Here is a 25326-nt window from a genome sequence, read left to right on the forward strand (position 1 = left end):
CACCCACAAAGTCCTCGCCTCCCATCCAGAAGAGCTCACTTTCCTCCAAGCTCAGGAAGAAGCTGCCGCCTGTATGAAGAGTGTTTGAAGAATAGGATTGATGCATTAGGCTTCATAGTTACAGATGTACATATGTTCTGATCTTTAGATGTAGTTTTGAATTAATGTCTTTTGATTCTGTCTTTAAGTTTTGATGATATATTTTTAATCGTATATATTTTATTTTGATGATGAAAAATAAATAAATAAATAAACCAAGAGGAGAATGTGAGACCAGGACCTGCTAGCCTAGAGATTATGGGAGTGCAGCTCACTCAATGTGCCAGTGTCACCACATCCTTTCCTCATTGGGCCTCTCCTCTTCCTCTTTGGCCATCTTTTTTTTGTGTCATTTGTGCTGCTGTTTTCAATTTGTCATTGTAACAGGGCCACCGTTGACCTGTTTGGGGGACAATGGATCCAAAAGATCCTGTATAGTCAAAGGTTTTCTACCTAGGTGTGTTCTGTGCTCACCAAAGGCATGAGCAAAGAAACCAAGAGAAGTGTGCCCAAATCCCAAAGCTTTGCTCCTTTGCAATCTCCCACAGATCTGGCTCACAGGTGTCTTCAGTCACAATTCCATAGGTAAGAAGAGGTCATGTATTTCACTGGGAAATGATGTACTGCTTTGGCAAAGTCACCTGTATGTATATTTACCTGGGACAGCAGTGCAGCTGTGTTGTTTGCACCTTGTTTGCAGAAGGATGAGTGCACTGGGAGGCCAATAACAAGTGACAAGGTTTCCTCAAATCTGCACTGCAGCCTGGGTGCCATTCAGCCCAGAGCTAGGGGATCATTTGTTCCCATGGACCAGTGCTTGCCAGTGGAATGAATTCCTGCACAGCTGGAAGAAGCAATTCTGGATTCAGCTCCAGCTGTTGGTAGGCTGCATGATCATTGACAATGCTGCCCTTCCAGAAATTATTCTGCAGTTTCCTTTCATAGTCATTTGAAGATTTTAAACTTCACATTTCAATTTGCTTTGCCTTAGGGAAAAACACTTCTGGGCCCAGTGCAAACTGTAACCTTTTGGCAGCAAAGTCCTCATGGTTGCCAGCTTCTGATGTTACAGAATGTCACCTGGCTGCCTGTGTTTGCTTAGCTCTGGGTCTAGTCCCAGCCTAGTAAAGCCCAGGCAGGGTGGCACATTGCAGGGAAAACTGGTCCATGAGCTTATGGGGTTGCCATCACCACAGAGTGAATGTGCCCTTTGGGGATTCCTCTGGAGACAAATTTAGGGACCTGCTCCATGCCACAATATTCTCTTAGATTATTCTAAAATATCCTAGAAAAGGCTGTGAAACTTCACATCTCCTTGCACACTCAGTGTTTGAAGAGGGGCATTTTTGTCCCTCCTCAAAGTCATTGTTCTTGCACACCAGAAACATGAACATCCACCTACAGGAATGATGCATGGTCCTGCTGCTGCTGCTGCTCCAGAGCACTGGGCAGCACAGACCTGGGTGTTACCAATATGAGCACTTAATCAGCATTTCATGCTCCTTCAAGCTGTCCAGATCTCAGGGCTTTTTGTTTCAAAGCAGCCACTGCACCATCTCTAGAGAAGAACAGGAAATGGGAAACAGCGACTGCCAGCCTTGCAGGGGTGTGGGGGAAAACTTGAGGTGTCTGCATCAAAAGATGAATGGGAAGAGTGTAATTGCCAAAGCAAATGCTTCCTTAGGATAGCAGGAGCAGTTCTTTACTGCATGCTTGCATGAAGATCATTTGGGATCTCCTTTTTGTGTCTCATGCAGAAAAGGAGCTCTTAATAATACCACACTACTTAAACCAGATTGGGATGTAGCTCTGTAGTGGTTCACAATGAAGCAGACTGCCTGCTGTGTCACTGCCAGCCCTGATAAGCCTGCGAGGGACTGTAGTGTATCCCATGCCTGTTTTGCCTCCAAGCAAAGCTTGGTTTTCCTTATTAGTGTGGAGTAAATACAAGAGTAATAAAATGGACAATTAAACTGGCCACTTTGGAGGATATGCTCATGCTTTTGCATGTCAGTCCTGTACCTCATGCTCCCAAGGCTTGTTACTCATCATGAAATATTTTAACAAAAAAACCTCAGCTCTCATGTTACATCTGAATAAAACTGCATCAGATCATCAAGAATTCTGCTGTCAGGAACAAGACAAGAGCCTTCCGACACTCGCTTGCAGCTGTCCTGGATTTCTGCAGCCCTTTGTGTAAAGCTGCTGTAGACAGAGTGTTTGGAGTTGGTTTGGGCCTGTATGAAAGATCTGTGGAGCAGTGTGCAGGGCTCTCCTGGCAGGAAACTGTTTGTCCAAGCCCAGGGACACAGTGCCGGCAGGAGCGGAGCGCCCCGCTCCCAGCCCGAGAGTCTGTGGGCTGAGCCACACTGGGGAGAAAAGGCAGCGAGGGGCTCCAGCCCAGCTGCTTCACTGCCCTGCCCGCTCCATGGAGCTCTGCCATGGGAGAAAGCCGACGCCGGACGAGCCCCCGAGCTTCCATCAGCTGCTGGAACTGCTCCGTGACAGCTCCTGTTCTTCCGAGAGAGACCCCGGCGCCTTCTTGGAACGGGTGTCATGGGGGGATTCTGTTTGTTAAAAAACTGTTAGGGGTTTTCTACTTTGATCTATCAGTAATAATTTCCTATTGCTGGAAAGGGACTGTTGGAACACTTTAGAGGAGACGACTTATTGCACAATATCCTGTTTGAAGTTGTCTCAAACTGTGTGAGAGAGATGGCGTCATACAGGAGCATCCCCAAGGCTGCTGAGGGGAAGGCACAGAGGAAGACAAACCCAGTATTTCTGAGAGAACTCCTTGACACGAGTTGTCAAACAGCAGACCTGATGTTTCGAGACATGGGCCAAAGGGGAAACCTTTCAGTGTGTTTGGTCCAGGCTGGGTTATGCTCGAGGCAAAGCTGTGTCAGTGTGTTGGATAATACTCTTTTCTCGACCTAGAGATGGGGCAACTGAGAGGTGTTTTAAAAACTTGTATTCCTTTTCAGTCTCAGGAGAAGGGTGAGACAATACAGATGTTATAATTCATGCCATCACAATCAGAAGCTAACTACTTCATAATTATAATTCACTATAAGCATTTCTTGGTATATCAGCCTTTTGCCATGCCATGTTGTAGATGCCTTAAAGCCAATTATTTAAAACTACCCCTTGATGGTCCAACTACAATGCATCTTTCATAGCTCTGTTTTTCCAAAGTCTTATTTGCAAGACCATCTTTTGAAACTTTTTTCCAGCTCCATTTCTCTTTCAACAATATCTGTCCTATTCCATGGAAATTTTTAAGGTAGCATTTCTTGTCTCAAAATTTATATACAGATTCATACTTTGTGGGCCTTCTATTAGGCTCTAAAAACTTTCTACAAACCCATTTCCCACATCAGTGCACTGGGCTCCTTCTCTCCTCATTGTGCCTGGCAAGCACAGAAGCCCAGAGCTCCTGCAGAACCCATCACAGCACTCAGTGGGAGCAAACTTGTGTCCAGTCCTCACCTGGAGCTGTGGTGCCCAGCATTCCACCACATTGGAATGAGGAACTGCTCTGCTCTTTCAGAAGGAGCTAAGGAGGTTTGGCCTTCAGATCAATTGTCTGCAGGCTCCTGCAGTGCCTCCTGCTGCTCCCTTGCCAGAGGCACCCCAGGCCAGGGGGGCACATCTGGGCTGCTGTGTCTGCCTCTGGGGCTCCCTGTTCTGGGCAGTGAGGAGGAGCTGCAGAGGCTCTGCAGGACTGACAGGATGGGCTTTGGGGCTGGCAGGAGAAGCTGAGGGACCTGGGCTGCTGGAGCTGCTGAAGAGGAGGCCCAGAGCTCATCCTGCAACTGCTCCAAGGGTGGTTCCAGAGAATCCCAGAATCAGCAAGGGTGGAACAGGCCATGGAGATCATCAAGTCCAACCTGTGCCCTGACACCAACTTGTCTCCCTTAGGTCCTCTTCTCCAGCTGAGGTGTCCACAACCCCAGCTCCCTCAGCCACTCCTCACAGGACTTGTGTTCCAGACCCCTCCCCATCCTTGTTGCCCTTCTCTGGACACGCTCCAGCTCCTCCATATTCTTCCTAAATTGGGGGCCCCAGAACTGCAAACAGCACTCGAGGTGCTGCCCAAGCAGTGCTGAGCACAGGGGAAGAATCCCTGTCCTGCTCCTGCTGGCCACACCATTCCTGATCCAGGCCAGGAGCCATTGGCCTTCTTGGCCACCTGGGCACACTGCTGGCTCATGTCCAGCCTGCTGTCCATCAGTCCCTGCAGGTCCCTTTCTGCCTGGCTGCTCTCCAGCCCCTCTGGCACCTTGTGGAGGGAGGGAGGCAGGGAGGGAATGGGTCCAGATCCAATCCTTCCTGAAATACGGTGTTTGCTGGCACTGCCAGTTCCCAGATCTTGATATTTCCCTATTCTGGCACAGCCCAAGTCCAGCAATTTGCTGGCACAGAAAGCCAAAATCCGTCAATTTCCTGATGCCAATAGAGGTACCCAGACCTGGTGTTTGCTGCCACTGCCAGTGCTCACATCTGGATATTTCCCTCTTCTGGCAGAGCCAAGTCCAGCAATTTTCTGGTAAAGAAAGCCACAATCTGGCGATTCCCTGCTACCGTCATTGGCAATGCCAAGATCTGGTGTTTGCTGGCACCACCAGTGCCCAGATGCGGGAATTTCCCCGTGCCAGCACAGCCCAAGTCCAGTACTTTCTGACAAAGAAAACCAAAACCTTGCAAATACCTGGTACCTACAGCAACCCAATCTTGTGTTTGCTGACACCACAAGTGCCCAGATCCAGAATTTTTCAGGTTCCTACACAGCATAATTCCAGCAATATGCTGGCACTGAAAGTTAACATTTGGCAATTTCCTGGTGCTGGCACATTCCCCACCCAGATCTGTGTGCGCTGGCACTGCCAGTGCCCACATCTGGCAATTTCCCTCTTCTGGCACCACCCATGTCCAGAATTTGCTGGCAAAGAAAGCTAAAACCTGGCAATTTCCCCTTGCCAGCACCACCCAATCTGGAGTTTGCTGGCAGTAGGATCCAAAGAAAGAAGGAAGGAAAGAAGGAAAGAAAAGAAGAAGGCGTCCAGATCCAGTCCTTCCTGGAGCCTGGAACCTGAAATGGGCTGTTTGCTGGCACTGCCAGTGCCCAGATCTGGAGATTTCCCTATTCTGGCACAGCCCAAGTGCAGCAATTTGCTGGCACAGAAATCCAAAACCTGTGGCAGCTTCCTGCTACTGGCTCTGGCACCGCCCCCACAACTTGTGTTTCCTGCACCAGAACCCAGATTTGGAAATTTCCCAGTGCCAGCAGAGCCCAAATCTGGCAGATTTCTGTCGCTGGCAATGAGACCACCCAGATCTGGTGTTTGATGGCGGTGCCAGTGCCCAGATCTGAAAACTTCCTGGTGCTGGCACAGCCCAAGTCCAGTGATTTGCTGACAGAGGATGACAACATTTGGAAAATTGCAGGTTCTGGCTCCAGCGCCATCCAGATCTGGTGTTTGCTGGGACGGCCAGTGCCCAGATTTGGAAATTTCCTGATGCCTTCACAGCCCAGGTCCAGCAATTTTTTTTTAGCTAGCTGGGGCAGAGAAGTTCCTCGGACTGTGACTTTCCTTTTTCTTGGAACTGTTTAAACCCACTCTGGACTGAAAACCCAGAAAAACACCGGCAGCTCACCCCTGTGGCCCACCCAGCTCTGGGACGCTGCATTCCAGCACCAGAGGGACTTAGAAGAGACCGAGTGAGCCAACTACAACCCACAAAAAGGACTTTCTGAATTTGCCATCTCTTCAGCACTGTCAGAGGTTTGATTTAATATTATTCATTTTTCATGCTTGTGAATACTTTACCTGTTAAATAAACGGGGGTTTTTTTCACTTTTCTTGAGGGAAATCTTTTCCTGAACTAGTAGGGGGAGGGGCCTGCTTGAACTTGCTTTCTAGACAGACCACTTTAGGAGGTTTCCTCACAAAATCTGCCCTAAGCCAGCACAAACAGTCATAATGAAAATTTCACCAGTGGCATAATTTCCTGGTGGCAAATCTCGTGACAGGAAATTGACCTCATTCTCCATGAGAGATTCTTGGAAAGAGCAGACAGGAGAAGATTCCTGGAAAACTGAAACAGCTTTCCAGAAGTGAAATGAAAATGAAAGAAACAATCCAAGATGCTTTCCTCTATTTATTTCTATGCTCCCCTTTTCCATGTTGCACTACTTCTCTTCCCCTTTTCCATGTTGCACTACTTCTCTATCCCAGTAATTCCAGATGCACTGCACCTCTAAGATCAGTGACTTAGTGATTTTTAGACACTCTAAAATACCATGAGTTTTCCTTCCCCTGTTTTTACAGGAAAGCAACACTGGAGGTGTAAGTGCAGTGCTGGGCTGAGGTAGGAATCCCAACCCAAGGGAAGGTGGCCCGACAGTGTTTGACCCTCAGCAAGGTCGCTGTGCCAGTGTGCAGGAGTCGGCGCTCTGCATGTGGGCTCAAGGCTGCAAAGTTCCCGTGTTTGGACAGACGGAGGGGCTGTCCCCGGGGCACGCGGGGCTCGAACGTGGGGCTCGTGGGGGGAGCGGGGAACGGACACGGGGAAGAACGGCCCCGGTGCTTCAGTTGCAGCGGCGGCAGCGGCGGCAGCAGCGGCGGCGGCGGCAGCAGCAGCGGCAGCAGCAGCGGCGACAGCAGCAGCAAAAGCAGATACCCTAGAACACTCTCTTTCTCTCTTTCTTTCGCTTTTCCTTTATCTCCTTCTCCCTTTCCCGCTGTCGGACACACTTCTCTCGCGGCCCCTTGCCCGGCGTCCCCCTCCTCTCCCCGCCTCCCTCTCCCCTGCAGGGCCGGGCCATGCCCCCGGCCCGCCCCCGGCCCCGGGCGGGGCTGCCCCGTGCCCGGCCCCGGCCGTCCCGCCGCGGTCTCGCCTCCGCCCGGCTCTGGCTGTACTGGCGGTGGCGCTGCTGGGCGGGCATCAGTGCCTGGGGCGGGGGCGGCATCGCCGCCCTTTTCCTCCGCCTGGCCCGAGCCCGGCCCCGGCCCCGAGGCAGGCTCCAGTCCCGGCCCCGGCCACAGCCCCAGCCCCGATCCCAGCCCCAGCCCCGGCCCCGGCCCTTGCCCCTTCTCCTCCCGGGGCCCGCGGAGCACACAAGCGGCGCGGCCGCTCCCGCCGCCTCCGCTGCGGCTTCCCCGGCCCGAACTCCGCCGCTCGGCAGCGCGGCCGCCGGCCCCGAGCCTCCCGTGCCGCGTTCCCGGGAGCGAACGCCTGGGCATGGCCGGCCCGGGGCGGGTGAGGGGCGCTCGGGGACCGTTGCTGGCCCCGGGCCGAGCGCTGACCGCCGCTTCCCGCCCGCAGGGAAGGCGCAGGAGGCCCTGCAGGAGCGGTACCGGCTGGGATCGCTGCTGGGGCGCGGCGGCTTCGGCAGAGTCTTCGCGGCCACGCGGCTCTCGGACGGCGCCCCGGTGAGCAGCGGGGCCGGCGGCGGGCGCAGGAGGAGGGGATGGAGGAGGAGGAGGGCAGAGGGCGGAGGATGGGGCTCGCAGTGCGGGCGGCGAGCTCACCCCGCTGCTGGCCTTGGCTTGCAGGTGGCCATCAAAAGGGTGCCACGGAACCGCGTCCGGCACTGGGGCGAGCTGGTGAGTGAGTGGGGCCAGCAGCCGGGGCTGCCGGCCAGGGATGAGCCGGGGCCCGGCACGGTGGGAGCCGCCACGACGCCCCGAGGGAGAGCGGGCGTGGGGCCAGCGCAGGGCGCAGAGCATCCCGGCCTGGCTGAGGGCTTCCCCAGGCCTGGCACGGCATCGGCCCCACTGACGGCATCGTGCTCCTCCCGCAGCCCGACGGCACCAGCGCACCCCTGGAGATCGTGCTGCTGGCCAAGGTGTCCACTGGCTTCCCCGGTGTGGTCCAGCTGCTGGAGTGGCTCGAGCTCCCCAACTGCATCGTGATGGTGCTGGAGCGGCCAGAGCAGTGTCAGGACCTGCAGCGTTTCATTGGGGCACGGCGGTTTCTGCCCGAGGAGGAGGCGCGGGAGCTGTTCCGCCAGGTGCTGGAGGCCGTGCGGCACTGCACCAGCTGCGGGGTCCTGCACAGGGACATCAAGCCAGAGAACATCCTGGTTGACCTGGACACCGGGCAGGCCAAGCTGATTGACTTTGGCTGTGGCACCTACCTGCAGGACACAGTCTACACACACTTTGCAGGTGAGCCTACCCAGGGCTGTGCTCCCACTGCTGACATCTCATGGCCCAACATCTCCCAGGCAAGCTGGCTGTGGCAGCGGGAGTTCTCCCTTTTGCTGCCAGTCAGGGCACTGAGTCCTCAGCTGAGTTGCTTTAGAGCAGGGCTGGGTGGGCAGCCATCTTCCAGCCCTGCTGGCAGCCTTTGCCAGCCACTCTGCCCAGGACTGGGGCTGGGCTGAGGCAGCCAGCCCGACCAAAACCCCCGTGGGTGGGGGTAGCAGAGAGAGAGGGCAGAACCTGTGCCCCAGCCAGTTTGGTGTGCAAATGAGAGGAAGGGCTTGCACTACCACACTCACCCTGTTTCCCTTGGCTTCATAATATTTTTGGGGCAATGCAGGCAGGGAGGATAAGGGCATGTTTTTTCCCCAGCATGGAGTGGGTTTTTCCTTTGCATGTCATGGTCGGGCCTAGCCAGGGCTGCCCTCTTCCAGCACCAGAGGCTTCTTTTCCAACCCTAACTTTGTGCACAAGTCCCAGATGCTGGCGAGAGGGCAGTGGTCACCCTGTGTGCCCCTGATGCAGCCCCCGCGGGCCCAGGGATGCTGGGGCCAGGCTCTGGGAGCAGCAGCATGCCCCTGATGATCTCCATCTGTATTCCATAGGAACACTGTCCTACAGCCCCCCGGAATGGAACGACTTTGGCTGGTACCATGGCGAGGCAGCAACAATCTGGTCCCTGGGCATCCTGCTGCACCAGATGGTCTGCGGGGAGCACCCTTTCAGGAGGGGCCGGAACCTCAGCTGGGGCCAGCTCCCGCTGCCACAAAGGCTCTCTCAAGGTGGATCCTCTTCTCTGGGCACGGGGGGAATCCCAGTGCTGGGAGCCAGCAGCGGGCTCATGGGCATCCTGCTCTGGCAGCTGCTGAGGAGGTGGCACATGTCCTGCTCTCCTCCAAAACAGGGAATTGGTGGGAAAGTTTAGGCCCAGCTCAGAGCGCATCCAGCATGGCCTGGGCATGGGAACAGTGGGGTAAAGCAGACAGGAGCCTTCTCTGGCTGACCATCAGTTTCTGCTTTCTCTCCCCAGAGTGCAAAGACCTGATCTGGTGGTGTTTATCCGTGAACTCCTTGGACAGACCCACACTGGAAGACCTGTTCTGTGTTCCTTGGATGCAGAATATTCCTCTGCCATAGAAGAAGGGAGAGAGCCACAGGCACACTTTGATCCAGGGCCCTGGTAAGTTCCTGCTCCACATATGCCTTGGCAATGAGAAGCAAAGGAACCCAACCCTTTTTGTGCTGCCAGTGTCACTGGACCGGGGTCATGGGATGGGAACACGCAGCCCTTGTGCTGGAGCTGAGCTGCTCTGCCCAGCACTGGTGGCCGCCACCCCAGCTGGTTTTGCTTGTCCTGGTTCCCTGACAGCTGGGGCCTGGGCAGAGCCCTGAGAGCCTGGTCTGCCCGCAGGGAAGGAGAAGGAGCCCCTGGAGAAGCTGTACCGGGTGGGGATGATGATGCTGCTGCTGCTGCTGGAGACAGCGAGGGTGACATCAAGGATGACAAGCTCTTCCTCAGCCTGGCCACTGGAGGCTGAAGGTGATGCACTTTGATTCTGGCACCTTCTTCAAAGCCAAACTCCACGGGGAATTTGCAGATGAGTCCCCATCTGGGGAAATTCTGCCAGATTTGGGCATGGCCCAGCATGGCGGGGAACCAAAGGCTCCCCCTTTGCTGGGGCAGATGCAACTCATTCTTCAGTCGCTGCCCAGCTGCTTTTGGCAGGGCTGGGAGGATGGGCTGGGGCGGGTACGAAATGGGAGTGGGCTCCTGGCTCTGCCAACAGCCCCCAGCACCCACCGTGCCCCAGGCTGGGGCTGGGGCTGGGGCAGCCAGCCCAACACAAACAAAGCCCCGTGGTGGGAGCAGAGGTGGGGCTCCAGAACCTGTGCACAGCTGCTTTGCTGTGCAGGCAAGGAAGGGCTTGGGCTGTTCCACTGCCCTTGTTTGCTTTGGGGTCACCGTGATTTTGGGGGACAGTGCAGGGGGGAAGAGAGAAAGTGTGGGCTTCCCTCACCCATGGCTGGGTTTTTCCCTAGCATGTAGGGGTGGGGCCTTCCTCAAGGCCCTGACAGAGATAAGAGATTTTACTGTTCTTCTTGTTTTCCCTTTTTGTCTCTAAACTCTTGTCAATAATGTGTTGTTTGTTATTCCAGAGGAAGCATTCGAGGTGGTCCAGTGTGGACGGGGAAGTGCTTGGGAGCAGCTGTGGCGTGGATGGGCCGTGCCCTTGGAGAAGGCTGAGGCCATGGTTTGGGAGCAGCTTTTCTTCCAGCCGTGGCTGGTGTGAGGTGGGTCCCTGTGTGCTTGGCAGGGTGGGATCAGAGATTTTGGGAGCTGGCAGCGAGCACAGGAGCATCCTGCACTGGGCAGCTGCTGAGGGCTGGATGTGCCGTGGCAGGCTGCAGGCTGGGCACATGTCCTGCCCTCCTGCTCTGTGTCAAAGGCAGCAGGGATGGGCAGCTCTGGGCACAGCTCTGGGCACAGCCAGCATGGCCTGGGCACCGCAGGCCTTGGCACAAGGGCACAGGAGCCCTCAGCTGATGGGCACTTTCTGCTTTCTCTCCTTGCAGCCGGGCTCTGCGGGTGCTGAGGCTGCTCTGGGCTCTGCCAGGGCTCTGCTGGGCTCAGCCCTGGGCCCAGCTGGGCTGGCTCTGCCCTCACATTGCTCTGACAGCTCTGCTTCAGACGAGCCCGTTGTGAGCACAGCGCCTGAGCTTTCTGCTTTGGCAGGTGAGTGAGACTCTGCTGCAGGCCCAGAGATTGCAGCTGGGGACACACATCCAATTGGCAAGGACCCAAACTCTCCACAGTCCCGTCTGAACACCTGGATCTGTACAGGGTGTTTTCTTCTTGAGTGGCTGGAATTGTGCAATTGCACTTTCTTCCTCCTCTAGCAGTGCCACGAGTGGGCCTAAGCTGGCGAGTGGGCTGTGCTCCTGAGGCAGTGCAGTCTGGAGCTGGTGGATGGAGAATTGCCCTTCTGCACTGCCAAACCAGTGCAAAAAGCTGTAAGAGGGACTTTGTGACTCTAAGAAATCCCTGACAGTTTCAAGGGGAATGTGCAGCTCATTCCCAGGCTGAGAAGAAAGGTCATCTTCTAAAGGATTTGGGCTTTGACAGAGTTTCCATTCCCAGTCCTGCTTGGAGCTGGAAGGGCACTAAGCAATTTCCTCTTGCTTTGACTACAATTTCAAATACCAATGTTGGAAACAAAGCCCAAAATCTTTTAAGAGGCTTTTGAGGTCACAAAGATGGATCCATGCCATCAGCACAGTGATTTATTTACAGTGTAAATAACTGAGTTCTCTTTTGAAAAAGATCATTTACCTCTTAATGCAAAAATGTAAATTTGCCTTTATGTTTTCTTTTTTTCATTAACTGTATGTTATGTTTTTTCTCTAACACTTGGATTTTACTCCTATCTTTTACAATTTACCTATTTTTCCCTTTTTCCTTTTTTTTCCTTTCAATAGAAAACATGTCCTATCAAAGCAATGTCCTTTGCTCCTGGTTCCCGTGTGGAGCAGCTCCCTTCCTGCAGGCTGAGCTGCTCAGGCAGGGCCTGGCACCTCCTGGCCCTGCAGAGCTGAGGCTTTTCCCCGTTGCTGGGCACAGACTGATGGAGCAGCACTGCTGAACACGGGCACACAGAGGGACCAGCAGCAGCTGCCTTTGGCCACCTGAGGCTCCAAGGCCCAAACTCTGAGCAGCCAGGGCTGGAAGAGACTGGCAGGCTCTGATCCCTGACTCTGGGCCAGGGCTGCACAAATGACCCCACAGCAGCAGCAGCAGCAGCAGCAGCAGCCGCAGCAGCAGCAGATGGAGCTGATTTTGAGCACAGCCCCTGCCCCTCTTCCCTCCCGTGTGCAGCGGTGTCACAGCAGCCTGAGGCACCTGGGAGCCCCCAGTGCCAGCAGGGACTGGAGATGGCAGCCCTGGGCTCCTGGAGGCTGTGCAAGGAGCAGAGCTGGGCACTCCCTGTCCATGGGGAGCTTCCAGATGGAAAAGGCTGCTGTGCCCAGGCAGCTCCAAGGGCACAGAAAGGAGGCTCTGGAGCACTGGATCTGTGCCAGTGCCACAGTCCTGGGCAGCAGCAACCAGTGAGCCCTGGGGGAACAGAGGGCACAGCAAGAGGGACAGCACTAGGCAAGGGCAGAGACTGGGAAGAGCCAGGCCTGGGAGCAGGAACAGCTGCTCCATTGCACTCTTGGAGAAAGCTCTTGGTTGGTTCAAAGCGCTGAAAGGCGTGAAGGGCAGAGAGGAGGCCACAGCAAACAATGCTCCTGCTTGCACAGCCTCCCCTCTCCGTGTCCCAGAAGGAATTGCATGGACTGTGTTCTTCTCTCCGAGTTGTCTCGTTCAGCATGAGCAGTTCAGCACCAGGAGCTGAAGGAGCTGAAGCCTCAGGCCACAGGAGCTGGGCAAGAGGGAACTTTTGGAGCAAAGGAATGCTGCTAAAATAGACCCAGCTGAATGCAGTGGATAGAATCATGGAATCACAGAATCCTTTCTGTTGGAAATGCCCTCTGAGTTCACCCAGTGCAGCTGCTCACCCAGCAGTGCCAAGCCCAGCACTAAACCACGTCCCTGAAGTGCCAAGGCCTGGACACCAGCCCTGAGTGAGGCCTGGACAGCAGGCCCTGAGCCAAAGGTGGCCTCTGGATGAACCTTCCCAGCAAAGGTTATCTTTGTATCTGCTCCCTGATGAAATATGCATGGTCATTAGCACTGTGTTAGATGTAGCCACTCATTAGTGAAACATGTATTGACCTTTGTGTATTTAGAAGCCAGACAAGGCCATGAAATCTGACATCTGGCCTTGTTTGGGGCTGTATGGTCAAAGTCACCTCCCTTGGTTCCTCCTTGAGCCCTGGCCAGGCTTTGGGAGGGACGCAAGAGGAGGATGAAAGCAGATGTGGCCACACTAGCAGTGCTGTCAGTTTGTTCATTCAGCACTGTCAGAGCTGGGCCCTCTCCCAGCAGGGTTGGAGCCTCACCTGGGGCTGGAGGCACCTGCAGGAATTGCCAGTGCCCAGGAGTGGCTCTGCAGCCCTTGGCTGTGACAGCTTCCCCAGCTGCTCTGTGGGTCTGGGGGATGGTAAAGGCTGAGGGTAAATGCTGCTGGATCTTTGTTAATCACTGCTGCAATCTTTGGTGGGGATGGTTGGGTGCATTGCTGAGCTGCTCCTTTTGTGATTCTTTGCTGCTCTGAACTGCAGGAAATTACACTGATTCCTTCAGCTGGAGTTTGAAGGAATTTGGTACTGACCCTGCCCACTGGTTAAACAAAACTGGCACAGTCTGGCCAGATGACAACAAAATGTCACTTGTTCAATGTAAATGTGAGGAATCAGTCCCAACAGAAATTCCCAGCTGGGAAGCCCTTCCCTGGAGTTCCCTGGCTCTGGAGTGGGCTGAGGTTGGAGCCCTGTGTGAGCAGTGGGGCAGTCCGGTAAAAGAAGCTGCACCCCTGGATGGCTTCAAATGCATCCAAAAATTGCACGTGGAAAAGGAAAAGACCTTGTGGGTTTGGGCAGACAAAGATGAATTTGTTGAGAGTACATAGGAAACAGCACCTTCAGAAGGAACAATTATTGTTGGAATGCTCCCACATGGAGCAACAGAAGAAGGTTTTAATCTTGACCTGATATGCATTTGTACAAGTGAAATATTGATATAATAAATATCTATATACATATTTATAGTATAATAAGACATACATATAATATATCTATATATACATATATATATAATTCATATATATGTTAATATATTCACATATATAAGTGGGTATATATGTGTATACACATATGTGTAAAACAATATGTATATATTGTTTATATTGTTTATATTGTTTAACACATCCTGCCAGACCAGATCTCCCTGTTTGCCCCAAGGCCCCCTTTGGGAAATGCTCTGATCCACGGGGCTCCATGTGAAGGCTGCTGTGACACTGAGGGACTTGCACAGGAATTCCATCCAGGAGCCTGGGTGCCCCTCAGGGACTGGGACCCGGCCCCTTCCAGCCAGAGGGGAAAGGGCCCCCCAAGCCTTGTTAGCAACAGACAGCATGGTAAAGCTGAACAGCAAAGGGCCTGGGGGCATTATTCTGGAATTAAAAAGGTGCTAGCTCCATGGACAACAGAATTCTTGTTCCTAATTTGAATGAGATTGAGAAAAAAGAATGAAGAATGGTGTCACTAAAGTACTACTGGTGTCTGTAAGGTGTACCTTGATAGTCAGCCAGAATCTTTGTCTGCCACAAACACCTCTAGTGTTTCACCAAGGGATTGGTCATCAAAATGTAATGATGGGTTATGATGAATTGCTGATCTTCCTTTGTAATTCTTTGCTAATGATGATGTGCTTTGCTGAGATTATCCTTTTGTAATTCTTGGCAGGTGTGCATGATATAAATGACACAATTCCTTAAGTTGGTGTCTGTGTCTTTGGTAGTGACCCTGCCCACTGGTGAAACAGGGCCCCCTCTTGCCTAAGTGTTCCCTGGGAAGGCAAAAGCCCTCCCTCCAAAATTCCCCCCTTCCTCCCTGTTCCCCCCTTTACACCCTGAGCATGATGTGCTCTGGTCTGGGCTATGACCGGGGTCAGCTGGGGTCCCCTGTCCTGGCTGTGTCCCCTGCCCAGCTCCCCCGCAGCCCCAGCCCCTCCCCAGCGTGGCTGACGAGGGGCAGGACAGGCCTTGGCTGTGCTGCAGCTCAGCAAGAACAAAACCATCTCTGCGTGCTCAGCCCTGTGCTCAGCACCCGGCCCAGCAGTGTCTCTGTGCCAGGGGCTGTGCCCTCAGTCCCTGCCAGGGGTTTCCATGGCAACTGCCAGGCCAGGTGACCCAGGTGTCCCCCCAGTGCCAGTTGCCATGGAAACAGTGCCCAGCCCTGCCCCTTTCTGTCTGGCTGACCTGGCCTTTGGCCCTGGCAGTGCCGTTGGCTGCTGGTTCCTGGTGCCTGAGCGGCCAGCGTGGCACAGGGCAGGTGGCCATGGCACAGCCCCCAGCAAGGGATCCCCTCTGGCTCTGGGCACTGACACCAGCCCTGAGCAAGGGCCCAGGGCAGCTTTCCATGGCCACCAACCATCACAATGGGGCCGGGCATTGGTTGCCATGGCACCAAACCAAGGAATGGGTCCTCCATGGCCGTTGCCATGGCACCTGGTGGCTCCAATGAGTGTCACTGCAATTGTACCTGGAACAGCCCTGGCACTACTTTGTCCCAGGGTTGCCATGGAGCTGAGGACAGCAGCAGTTGGTGCTCTGCAAGGGCCCTGGGGCAGACAGGAAGGAACAGCAGAGCAGGGGCTGATCCATCCCCAGTGCGCTGCACAGCCCAGGGCAGCGTCCCAGAGTGTCCTCATGGAGCTGCCAACAACATCCCCCCTCTGCAGCCCTGGCCTCTCCCCCAGCTCACACAGGTGCCCCATCCTTGCAGGCACAGACATGGCAGCACTGGCTCAGCAGCCCCTGTTTGCACTGCACACAGCAGGGGGAGAACCCCCATGCTGTTGGTGTGGGGACATGAACCTGAGGGAGCACACATGCCATCAGCCCTGGGGCCAGCAGGGGCTGGGGGATGGCAGGGAAACCACCCAGGTTTGTCCTGGCCTCTGCACTCAGCCAGAAAGTTTGTTCCCATCAGCTGGAAGTGCCCTGTGAGTGCCATCCTGTGGGTGCCCTGTGATGGCACTCAAGGTGATCTGTTCCATAACCTTGCTGGGCACCCAGCTCAGGCTGACAGGCCTGGAGGTCTCCAGATCCTCCTTCCAGCCCTTCTTGGGGATGGGCTCACACTGGCACCTCCAGTCCTCTGGAAGCTCCCTGCTGAGCCAGCACTGATGGTAAATGATGGAGCGCAGCCTGGGGAGCTCATCTACAGCTCCCTCATTGCCCTAGGATGGATCCTGTCTGATCCCATACACCTGTGAGCATCTGAGTGGCTCAGCAGGTCACCCACTGCTTCCTCCTGGATTCCAGGGACTGTTCTGCTCCCTGTGCCCATCTACCAGCTCAGGAGAACACTTGTCCTGAGGATATCCTCTCCTAATATTGAAAATTGAAACAAACTAGGGGTAAAGTAGCTCAGCCTTTTCCTTATCTTTTGTTACTATATTCTCCATTGCATCCAATAAAGAGTAGAGGTTCTCCTACTCCTCCTTTTTGCTATTATTTTTTCTATAAAAACATTTTCATTCTTTTTGCAGAACCCTCCAGGTTAAGTTTTAATAGCGTTTTCAACTCTCAGCTTCTCTTTCTGTATGACCCAGCAACATCCTTAAAGACTTCCTGAGTTGCTGGTCCTTTTTCCATCCCTGAGTCTCCAGAAAAGCTCCATGGGCAGCCAGGCCAGTCATTTTCCTCACTAGCTCATCTTTTGCCACACTGGGACAGGCTGCTTCTTCCCCCTTATGATTATTTTCTTGAAATGTGTCCGTCCTTCCAGGACCCCTTTGTTTTTAAGGGCTGTTTCCCCTAAAGCAATCAGTACCTGATTAGGTATTCCCCAAATCTGCAGCCTAACCAGGCCAAAGTCTGCCCTTCCTATTTCCAGGGCAGAAGCTTTGTTGCTGCCCCTCCCTCTTTCACAGAACATTGAAAACTTCATTATTTCATGGTCACTGTGCCCCAGGCAGCCTCTGAGCCCCACATCTGCCACCAGCCCTTCTCTGTTTGTGAACAGCAGCAGATAGAGCTTTCCTTGGCAGTGGGAGTGTTACCAAAAATTTAGTCAAACAGAAAACTCCTTAACCCCAATGTAGCATTAAGAAGCAGCATTCTTTATTCAGCTGGATGCATGGGGGAGAGCTCCTCCCAAAGCTGTGCATGCTGAGTACAGGAAAGTTTCTGTTTATATTCTGTATTTTGCATACATATTCATTGATTGTCCTGGACTAAAAATACATATGATAATCATTTCCCCAAAATCATTAATATATTTCCCCTCTCCTTTACCCATGCATTCTCCTGTCCTGGGGGTCTCCTTGTGGTCCCTGGTGCTCGTGGACCCCAATGTTCCCGTGGGCCCGGCTGAGCTGGCAGGACACTGAAGCTGCTGAACTTCCAGTTCCCTTCTCACACAATGGGCACTGTGTGGTTTCCACAGGCCTGGGGTTTCGAAGTGAAGGGAGACCACCATCCGATTGATGAGCATCGACTCCGATTTATTGATCAACCGGGCACCTTTTATAACAGTGTTAATTCACTTCATGCATATTGCAAAATCTGAGCTCCCGATAGGCTGTAGAGAAAACTTCAGCTCCTCCTTCTGTTTACAATAGCTGAAGTTTGTTTATTGAAACCAAGATCAGTGTTCTCACCATGATATGAAAAGTTCTCAAAACCTTTATATCTGTTCCCACAGCAGCCAAGGACAGAATATTGCCTGTTTTTGAGGAAACGGTCTGAGAAACTTGTTGTTTATATAAAAGGTGGCTGAGAACCTTAATTATTTACAGAATCAAGCCTGGGAAGTGCTGCTTTACAGCTGCCTTTTATTTTTCCCTTACCTGAGTACCTTCATGGCCACTTTCTTTAAGCTATGCTTGAACCAGGCTTGAACCAGGCTCTCCACACTGGGGTTGTGGAGAACAAGCTCCACGTGTGAGCTCACCTGGTGAAGACAATTTATCATCTGGTACCATGTGGTCACAGAGTGGGCTATGACATCACAGAGACCAGGACCCCGGCCCCCCGTCCCCGTGTCAGGCTCTGGGGTCGATCTCGTGGAACATCCTCTGGGGGAGGCTGTAGGGCCCCAGGGGCGGGGGGACCTGGGGGGACAGGGGACCCCGCTGTGCACGAGCAGGGTTGGACTGCTCTGGGGGGAGCTGTGAGGGGGGCCGGGGCAGAGTGACCTCCCCAGAGACCTCACACAACCCCTGTGATGTCACACTGCCCCTGTGATGTCACACAGCCCCTGTGATGTCACCCAGCCCCAGTGATATCACACTGCCCCTGTGATGTCCCAGAGCCAACTCTGAGACGCCACGCTATGATGTGATACAGCTGCTCTGTGATGTCACTGAAGTCTCTGTGATGTCGGAAAATCACTCTATGATTTCACAATCTCTACTGTGATGTCATGATGTCACAGCCTGCTCTATGATGTTACACAGCCACCCAGTGTTTTCACAGCCCACTCCCTGATGTCACAGAGCCACCTTCTATGATGGCAGGATCTGCTCTATGGCCTCACACCCTACTCTATGATGTCACAGCCAGCTCTGTGATGCAACAACCCCCTCAGTGATGTCACAAAACCCTCTCTGTGATGTCATACTGACACTCTGTAAGGTCACAGCACATACTTTGACCACACTGCCAGCTCTATGATGTCATGCAGCCATGCCATGATCTCACAGCCTGGTCTGTGATGTCACACAGTTCCCTCTATGACGCTGAAGCTGCTCAGTGACCTCACACAACAAACTGTGATGTCACAGCCCAATCTGTGACCTCACACAGCCCCCTCAGGGCTGTCCCACAGCCCCTTGCTGACATCACACCTGCTCTGTGCCTCTATGACACAGCCACAGAGGTGCTGCTTGTGACACAGCCCCTACTGGGACATGCCACAGCCCCTGCCAGTGCTGAGCCCCTGTGAGCTCTGTCTGTGCCCTGCTGGTGTCCCTGAGGGGCCCTGGCAGTGCCCCTGCCCTGCTGGGCTGTGCACAGGAGCTGCTCCTGGCCAGAGCTGTCTCTCTGCAGCGCTGCCCTTGCCAGGAGCTGCCTGTGGGCCAGGAGCCCGGCCCAGCTCAGCAGCACAGACACAGCACAGGGACTTTAATCACCCTCTGGGGCTTTGCTGCTCTTTGCATCAGACTCAGTCCCTCACAGTGTGCTCAAAAACTTCTCAAAAACTCAAAAATAAATTGAAACACAGAAGTTTTCTTGAAGGGTTAATGGGTCCCATTGAAGGACAGGACCGAGAAAGTGTCTGCAGGTTCCAGGTAGAGCAGAACACTGGTGGCAGTGATGACAGGTGGAGACAAGCGAGGGAAAGGTGTCTCTGCTGCTGAGCAAACCTGAGTCTCTGTCCCTGCAGGCTGTTGTCATCCCCCGGCTGCCCCACTTGGCTGGGCCCTTCCTTTGCTGACAGCTCTGCCTCCTGCCTGCCTCTGCCTGCCCACACAGAGCCTTGGGCTGCTCCAGGCTCCTGCTGGGGACGTGCTGCACCACAGCCCTGCCCTGCCAGGGAAATTCCTTCCTGCTGGTGTTGAGTGTGGGCCTCTCCAGCTGCCCTTGCTGCCATTATTTCCTTCTCATGCTTATATCCTCCAAGAAGGAAAGCTCCAGCCTGACATCACCATTCATTCCCTCCCAGGCTATTCCCTTTCAGTCCTCAGTCTCTACTCCACTGACCACAGAGGCTGCAGACTCTCCCTGCTGGTTTTGTGATGAGGCCTCCAAACCCCATCTTGGGAGATTTTTGAGTCCTCTCCAAGGTCTGTGAAAAGGGAAAAATAGCATTCGAAGTTATTTTAAAATAAATCCTACAGTGACAGAAAACAGGTCAGTATCTTTAAACTGAATGGGGACAAATTAACATTTGCTACAAAGAGGAAATATTTTACAATTAAGAAAGTGGATGGAAACTGCAGCTGTTTTTCCAGAGAAGTGGATTCCCCAGCCCTGGAATTGTCCAAGAGCAGGAGATTTGTGTAGCCTTGCCCAATGAAACCCTCTCATCCGCAGTGACAGAATTCCTGTAGTGTGGGTTCTCTGATGTGCTGGGTGCCCTCACAACGCTTCTGGCCAGAATGTCTGCTGAGGGCAGCCAGGCTGCTCCAGGGGCAATGACCTCACAGCCATCACCATGGCAGCCCTATCTCCTGTGCCTGGCTCTCCCCTTTCCTCTGCCCCTGCCTTGGCTCTGCTGGCATGAAGAGTTTTGTCATTAATATCTTGTCCCCGAGGTGCTGGGGCCAATGGCTTCCCAGTCAGGCTCCTGGAGCAGAAGTGGCTTTTCAGAGCCCAGCCAGGAATGGGCCCTGACACAGCAGCTCTGCAGTGGTGGCCACCAGGCCGGGCTGCCAAGGGAGGCTTCTGGCCACGGCCTGCAAGCAGCTGCTGCTGCCAAGGTGCCTTTGGTGCCTCAGGCTCTCCCTGGCACAGCTCCCAGCACGGCACTCTGCCCTTGTGCCCGAGCCCTTCCCTGTGCTGGGGCTGGTCTGGGGCTTTTTCTGCAGCGGGACCTGTCCTGCTCATGGCACAGGAAAGGCAGTTCCTGCTGGAGCAGGAGGCTCTGCCTGCAATGGGCTCCAACATCTCTGGCAAGGCCCTGTTTGTAAAGCCTCCAGTGGGAAATGAAGGAGGGGAGTCACACTGCTTTAGGGGTGAATAATGCTGAAACCAGCCTGACTCCTCCATCCCAAAGTTCAACATCCTCAGAGGGAGCTGATACTGTGGCAGAGATGGAAAAATCCCCAGAGAAAGAACAACTAAGGGACACCACTGAGAGCTTCTGCAGAGCTGCTGAGCTGGCCCAGCCTAGGCACATCTGACTGACAGGGCAGCACCTCAGATGAGAAAAGTCCCATCCCAAATTTTAATGGCAGCATCTCCTGACATTTCCTTTCTTGAGGGGTGTGGGGATTCCTCCCAGCGGTGGGGACACCCTCAAGGTCACTGCTCCAGGCTGAGCCAAAGGGAATTGCCCATGGTCATTGGTCTGGGGGAGTGACATCAATCTCTGCTTAATTACAGGTTTTGCTTAACACAGTTGCTGTGAAATAATTTCCTAGTGCTCTGTATAATCTCTTTTACGTCTCTTAAAGCCTGGCATAAATATTTCTGATTAAGGCAATTTTGTCTAATCATTATCATAATAGAGAATACATATTTATATAAATATACCTGCCCATGACAGGAACCCTTTTAATGTCTGAGACAAGCCGGCTCTTTGGCAGCCTGGGGACTCCTGAGATGTCAACGTGGAGCCCCCGTGAGTGCCTGTGACAGATGGGTGCCTTTTCAGCCCAAGGACCACTGGGATGTCACCATGGAATGGCTGTGACTGCCTCTGACCACAGGGCTCTTTACCATCCCCAGAAAGCCCTGGGAGGTCTCCATGGGGCCCCTGTCTCTGCCTGTGACATTCCAGCTCTGGAACAGCCTGGAGACTTCTGGAAAGTCCCCATGGGTTCCCTCTGAGGGCCTGTGACAAATCTGGTCCTTAGCAGGCAGCCATCACCAGCCTCCTGTTGCTGTGGTCAGTTTCCATAGCAACAATCCCCAGGCCCCTGTTGCTATGGTCAATCACTTGGCAGCTCCATGGAGACTCCATGCCAGGGGTGGTTGCCATGGACACCAGCTCAGGCCTGCAGCCAGATCCCGTTGCCATGGCAACCATTGGCAGTCCCATCCCCAGGCTCATGGGATCCCAGAGCCACAGATTTGGCTGTGCTGGGAGGGACCCATCAGGATCCTCCAGTCCAACTGCTGGCCCTGCACAGGACACCCCAACAATGCCAGCCTGGGCCTGGCAGCACTGTCCAAACGCTGCTGCAGCTCAGAGAGCCCTGGAGCTGGGACCCTTCCCTGGGGAGCCTGGGCAGGGCCCCAGCAGCCTCTGGGCATAAACCTTTTCCTGACATCCAACCTGAGCCTGCCCTGACTCAGCTGCAGCCGTTCCCTCCATTCCTGTCCCTGGGCACCAGAGGGAAGAGGTTCCCACAGCCCCAGCCAGGGACCCGCTCCCAAGGCTGTTGCCATGGCCACCAGGGCTGGGACCAGCTGGGATGCTCGGTTTCCAGGGGCGGGGGTGGAGGAATGGGATTCCCCAATTTCCTGTTCCCCCTAAAACCGCACTGCCCTCGCTGCCCGCCTGCCTCCCATGGAAAGCACAAATGGCAAAGGTCCGGTCTGGGATAAGAACAATTTATTAGGAACAGGAATAAGATAAGGGACAAACAGAACTGAAAAAATATTGATAATAGAAAGGATAAATGAAACAGTTCACTGGGAAAACTAAAACATAACTTCCTGGCTCTCCCCAGCAACATATTTCCCCAACCTGGAAAGGACACCCTTCTTCTCAGGGTGAGAGAGAGAGGGTGTCCCTTTTCTGCACCTGGAAATTCTCTGAGGTGGGAGTGAATGTAATGACACAGCCATGGCAAGACCCTCATGTTTTTCAATGCCACATGATAACACTGGTAGGGGCAGGAAAAGGGACAGGTGTCTTCCTAACATGGATCATGGGGAATATAGATCACCAGGGCTCTTCCCAGTGTGGGTTCTCCCATTGGGGATGAAGCTGGAGTGGTGCATGAAGCTGTTCCTGCATTTGTGGCATTTGCAGGGATCCCTTACTGGTGGTTCCGTTGGTGTCTGGTCAAGTGAGAGCTGGTGGTGAAGCTTTTCCCACACTGGGGACACTCGTAGGGCCTCTCCCCAGTGTGGATGCGCTGGTGCTTGATGAGGTGGGAGTTTTGCTTGAAGCCCTTCCCGCACTCAGGGCAGCTGAAGGGCCTCTCCCCAGTGTGAATCCGCTGGTGGCGGTGGAGATTGGAGCTGGTCTGAAACCTCTTCTGACACTGGGGACACTCATAGGACTTCTCTCCAGTGTGGATGCATTGGTGACTGATGAGTTCTGACCTGTAGCTGAAGCCCTTCCCACACGCCCCACACTCGTAGGGCCATTCCCCTTTGTGGATCATCTGGTGGCTGATCAGGGTGCTGCTCTGCCTGAAGCTCTTCCCACACTGCAAGCACTTGTAGGGCTTCTCCCCATCATGAAGCTGCTCATGGACCACCAGCTCTGAACTCTGGTTGAAGCTCTGCCTACCTTCCTGGCTCAAGGTGGCTTTTTCTTCTTCAGAGCACCCTGGGATGGGTTTGGAGCCCCTCCTCATGGGGGATGTCGGAGGTTTTTCTCCCCTGTTGGATTCCTGGGCGCTAGAATCACTCAAAATGGCCTCTTTCACGAGGTTCTGCCATGCAGATTTTTCCTCCCTGGTCTCCATCCTCAGTTCCTTCCCTGGGGAAGGAAGGAAAAGGAGAGGATGGGATTTGCCTCCATGCCAGAGGGAAGGGGAAGGAGATCCCTCCAGTGCATCCCCGGCAGGATGGGGTTGGCAGCAGGGTTGTCCTGCAGCCGGGGGCTGTGCTGGGCTGGGAGACGGAGCAGGAGAGAGGGGGAAAGGGGCATTGACTTCCTCTTCACCCATCTGGGTGTCCCGGGGCTCCTTCCTCTTCCTCACAGCCTCGTTCTCCGTCCAATCAAGGTCTGCGAATGGGAAATCCTGTTCTGAGTGAAAACAAAGGGTGCGCACATTGTCTTTTGTACTGGTTTGAAGGCAAACCTGGGGACGTCTAAACCAGAATCACAATTTAAAAGAAAACTAAGATCAAGGCAATGATACAAAAACACTGCCTTAAACTGACAGAGTCAGGATATAACCTGACACCCTGTTGCTCAGGATGGTGGCAGTAGTCCCAGTAAATGATGGCTGCAGTCCTGTTGGAGTGATGAAGGTAATTCTGTCGAAGCAGTAACCCTGTAGAAGTGTCTGGTCTTCCTCTGAAGGTCCAGAGGAGGTTATGGATCTCTTGTCCTCTGGGAATCCAGTAGGCAAACTGCTCCTGGTGTAGCAAAGTGTCAGCTTATATCCAGGTAGGAATGCTTGGATCCTCCCCCTGGGCGGAGCATCCCACAATGGGAGGATGGAATTTTATCAGTCCTGCAGTGACACTCAATGGCCCATTCACAGAAGATATCTCCCCTGCAGGGCGTTATCAGGGGTGAGTCATGGAAGAGATAAAGAACACTGCCCCAGCTGTTTATAACAGTTGCTGAAGGTGGGGACTGAAAACATGCATTTGGTTACATCTTGCATGGCAGTCTGAAACAGTGGGGTAATCACTGCTCAGGGGGTGAACACCACCCCCCTTACCCAAACTGGCTCAGGTGTAAAACCCCCACCCTGGGAAGGGGCACACACACACGAGACAATGTCACACTTACCCTGCCCCAGGGAAGGGCTCTTTTTCCTGGCAATCCCTTTCTGTCTCCCCTTTTCTATCCCATTTACTGTTCTATAAAATTCATTTTGGGTTTGGTCTCATTATCTCCTTAATTGGGGCAGAGGAATCTCTCTAACACTTTTCTTAACCAGACTCACCAGACTGTAAAATTATTTTGCCACAGTGAGTTTAGGTACTGTTCTCTGACCCCACGTGCCTTTGACAACAGCATGGTTCCCTCCTCTGAGGAGGTTGTGGGCGTCTCTGGAGGAACTCTTTGAAACTGGGCTGCAGCTTCCTCTGAGTGACTTATGGGAGAACCGATGAAATAAATCGCCTTTGTGGGCCCAGAGTGTAAAGAAAATATTTTGTTGTCCTTCTATTACAGCAACCTGATGAAGGTTTCAGGGTGAGAGAAGTGGACGAGAATCTTGGTTCATGATCAGAAGGCTGGATTTACTGATATATGATATATAATACATTATAACTATACTAAAAGGAATAAAGAGAAAAGTTGCAGAGGCTTGCTAAGCTAAGAATAGAAAGAAAAGAATGAATAACAAAGTTCTGTGTCCAGCAGAAAGCAAGGACCAACTCTCCCGTGAGTGGTCAGCAAATCCAAACACTCACAGAAGACCAATCACAGATGCTCCTGTTACATTCCACATCAGCAGAAAATTATTGTTTGCATTTTTCTTCTGGGGCCCCATCTTCCCAGAAAGGACAAATCCCAAAAGGGAGGATTTTATGAAAAAAAATGTCTGCGACATCCTTCCTTGAAATTTTTTTTAAAATCACAGGAGGAAAGGGAGCAAATGATACCAACGAGACTGACAAGGTTCATTCACACCATGGTGAGGAACACAAGGCTGCTAAAAGTCCTACAAGAAGCTCAGCGCAAGTAGCTAAATTCCCAAATAACTCCTGAATTCCCAGGCTTGAGTGCTTTGTGAAATGTGAGAATCATTTTTCTCTTCATCCCTGTCGCCTTTGTGACAGCTGCAGAGAGTTTACTTTCCTTTTAATGATATCTGTATTGGGCTGAATTTACACTTTTATCAGAATGTGCTAGCAGCTGAGCTGGAGCTGTGCAGGAA

The 25326-nt window shown here is 53.3% G+C and overlaps 1 protein-coding gene and 1 long non-coding RNA gene across 2 annotated transcripts in view; one reads left to right on the forward strand and one right to left on the reverse strand.

The window, feature by feature from the left end:
- Window positions 1-267: 267 nt before the first annotated feature.
- The window catches only part of LOC141730008 (uncharacterized), a 34928-nt gene continuing 9869 nt past the window's right edge, over window positions 268-25326 (reverse strand). The window contains exon 3 of the long non-coding RNA XR_012581506.1: window positions 268-364. This is a non-coding gene — a long non-coding RNA (uncharacterized LOC141730008). The remainder of the gene's footprint in view (window positions 365-25326) is intronic.
- On the forward strand, window positions 6291-8434 carry LOC141730195 (serine/threonine-protein kinase pim-1-like). Its single transcript, XM_074547623.1, has 5 exons — window positions 6291-6312; window positions 7372-7478; window positions 7602-7652; window positions 7850-8216; window positions 8418-8434. The coding sequence occupies exons 1-5, from the start codon at window positions 6291-6293 to the stop codon at window positions 8432-8434; spliced, it is 564 nt and encodes a 187-aa protein (XP_074403724.1).

This window comes from Zonotrichia albicollis, chromosome 9 (genome assembly GCF_047830755.1).
Source record: "Zonotrichia albicollis isolate bZonAlb1 chromosome 9, bZonAlb1.hap1, whole genome shotgun sequence".
Lineage (NCBI taxonomy): Eukaryota > Metazoa > Chordata > Aves > Passeriformes > Passerellidae > Zonotrichia > Zonotrichia albicollis.